This window comes from Pteropus vampyrus, unplaced genomic scaffold (assembly GCF_000151845.1).
Source record: "Pteropus vampyrus isolate Shadow unplaced genomic scaffold, Pvam_2.0 Scaffold216, whole genome shotgun sequence".
In the NCBI taxonomy this organism is placed as follows: Eukaryota; Metazoa; Chordata; class Mammalia; order Chiroptera; family Pteropodidae; genus Pteropus; species Pteropus vampyrus.
In genome coordinates, this window is record NW_011888997.1 from 1393273 (window position 1) to 1396468 (window position 3196).

Here is a 3196-nt window from a genome sequence, read left to right on the forward strand (position 1 = left end):
TGTGTGTGTGTGTGTGTGTGTGTATGTGTAGACTACAAATGACCTTATTTTAGAAAAACATTTAAAATCATCAGAAATATTGGGAGGTAGCAAGTTCTTTTTCAACAGTTCTCATTCAATGACTAAATGAATTTGTGGGGAAGATGTTGTGGTAGTTAGGGTTGGAAGCCGAATCATATAACTTTAAGGTCCCTTTCAACCCTGAGAATTTATTAAATATTCAACTGGATTAATTTGTATGACATCATATAGCTTTGTATGACTTACATGTGATTCTGTCCTAATGTGAAAACCAAAGAAAAGGCAAAATGTAGAAAGATAGATACTACTTTTGTTTTAAAAAATGGATGCGTTTTATTTTGGAATTTTATATATCCTTATGTCAAAGTGAAATTAACTTGTATGCAAAAAAAAAACAAAATATGTTATCTAATCATTTTTTTCTCAAGTGAATGATGAGTGTGCATAAAATTGTGTAATAAATTATTAATTTCTCAGTAACAGTGAATTACACTGTCAAACATAAAAGTACAGATTTATTTTGATTTCCATGAATTGCAAATATTTTTGCCAAGACAATACATATACATATTATCAAAACTATTATAGAATTATATAATATGTAAAGTAGTTAATTTAATTTATTTGAAACCTTTCACAATGTTTGAATAATTTTTTTTTTTAGCCAATGATTTTATTCTTCACACCAGAAAGTTCGTTACCAGAATATATCCCAAAGCAACAAGAGCAGACTCTTCTAATTTTAATCCTCAAGAATTTTGGAATGTAGGTTGTCAAATGGGTATGTTATATAGAATACTGAGATTTTTTTTTTTTTCACAAAAATAAGATAAAATGAATTACTTCTGTAAATTAATGAAAGATTCTTGAAAAGAGTTCCTTAGGAAGATTATTTGGGCCCTGGGTGTTTTGTGGTCAGGCAATAACAATAAGTCATTAGTTTCAAGAGTTGAAGTTATTTCTAAACGTGTTGGAAAGGGTAAATATAGGTAAGAGTTGGGGGCATGGAAGTAAATTCATGAACCGTTAGCATGGAAAGTGTAGGAAGGGAAAAAGGAACACAAAATGGATGCAAGAGGAGAGTGAAGATAAAGTCCTTTGCTTGAAAGATTTCCTAAGGGCCTCTTCAAATTAAGTGACTTCTACCTTTTATACTTTACACCAGCTTCTGCTTTTATAGCTGAAAAGTGAATGAGATTGCATAGCTTTGTTATTTGTCATTACCAGATCCTCCCTGTTCCAAATTGATCAGTTGGTATAGCACTAGAACTAACCAGTCAGAAAGTACCAGGTATTAATCCTGCTACTTGATTGTGGGAAGGCCTGGAGGTTTGCAGAGACGGGGAGAACAGGCTCAGGATAATGGTGGTGGGGTGTTGGCGTGTGGATGGTGATCCCGAACGCAGTGGCTATTTACTAGTTTATATGCAGGTATTTCCATATTTTAACAATATTGCTCTGCCTCTTTCTCAAGTTCTCCTCAAGTAATAACAGTATCTCTTTGGACCTGAAAGTTTATGATATAGTTGTTGTCTTCCCTTCCGGCATTTAATGTACTGATTTTCTTTATTCTCATATTTCTTGGATATTATCTGACATGTACATTGCTATTGTGTAGTCTATACTGTGTGCCATTTTGATTCCTTAACTCAAAGCTATAAAATAATTTATAGACTAAACTTTGAAACTCACCTTCGTATGTTGATATAGTCATGGCAGATGGAAATTTTTATAAATTATTAGTTATTTGGCTGATGAGGCTTGCTCCTAAACTGTTTGAATATATAAAATTCATGATTAGGTTTCAGTAAATCTATTAACTGTGTTAATACCCTCTATTTCCTGACAATGTTAAAATACTTTTTTTTCTCACAGTGGCTTTAAATTTCCAGACCCCTGGTCTGCCTATGGATCTTCAAAATGGGAAATTTTTGGATAATGGTAGTTCTGGATATATTTTGAAACCACAATTTCTAAGAGATTATGAAACAGAGTTTAATCCATATGAAATACCACAAACCAGTAATCCAGTTACACTTACGATAAGGGTAAGATTAATAACTATTTTTTCTTTTTTGGTTATTATATAAGCTAGATAGTATATATTAATATTTTGAATTCCATTGGTTTCCTTTAATGCCTTTTAAATTTCGGCTGATCATTTTGGTATTACAGGTGCGTGGCATTTTAGCATCCTTCCATATCCAAAAAATGTCTTTCTGTTGACTTTTTGAATGAATGATTACCAGCCTGTGAATAGAAATATTGAGGCTAAAACCTTCTCCTCTCCAAAGGTGATATTATCCCATTGTCTTTAGGCATTTATTATTGTGGTAGAGAAGTCTCAGTTTGGCCCACTAAATTACCTTGCGGATATGCTGTTTTTCCCTCCTTAACTTTAGGGAATTTTACTAGGAAATTCTTGGAGCTATATGATTTTCATTAGTCTCCAGAATTAGACTTTCATAAGTTCAGGATTTTCTCCCCTCATGTCTCTGAATATTCCTTGATTACTTAGAAACCAATAGTATTCACATGCTTTCCTTGAGTATCTTCCCTTCATGTTTACTATTTTGTGTCAACTTTATCACTTTCTTGTTTCTTCTACATTTGATTTTCTCTGTATTTGATTTTATTCTTTACTGATTCCAATGTAGATGTGAATTTTCACCTGCATTATTAGCTTTTCCTTCAATTTTTATTTACCTCATATTGCTTCCTTTTTATTTCTACCCAGTACTCTTCCTTTGACTACTATCTTATTATTTCATCTCCCATCTTTTTTTAAATTACATCCTGCGTGATTTTGAGGACAAAAGTAGTTGTCTAAAATGTATTGTATCCCATAAATACTTTTCAAAAACTTTCTTATTCTTCTATAACCTGTGTCATTTTTGTTTCCTTTTTTTAAATGTCACTGAATCTTTTGACAATTCCTACCTTTTTCTCTCCACTTCATTATAAGCAATTCTATTTTATATGGTAACTGTTGTTTGCAAATAAATTAGGTGAGTTTGGTCTCTGGTCTCTCTCCCTACTTAACTAGTTGCTCCTAGAACCACATGAACTACCTCAGATTCTACTCTGGAATTTTGATACTTATATTGCTGTCCCTGGTCAGTTTTATTGCGTCTAGAGTATAGTTCTGCTGGCTCTGCTGGCTGATAACTCTCCT

The 3196-nt window shown here is 32.5% G+C and overlaps 1 protein-coding gene across 1 annotated transcript in view; it reads left to right on the forward strand.

Moving 5' to 3' along the window:
* The window catches only part of PLCZ1 (phospholipase C zeta 1), a 39237-nt gene that overhangs the window by 27828 nt on the left and 8213 nt on the right, over positions 1-3196 (forward strand). Inside the window, exons 9-10 of the mRNA XM_011372933.2 lie at positions 686-802; positions 1897-2069. Coding sequence (XP_011371235.2) covers positions 686-802; positions 1897-2069 — 290 coding nt within the window. The remainder of the gene's footprint in view (positions 1-685; positions 803-1896; positions 2070-3196) is intronic.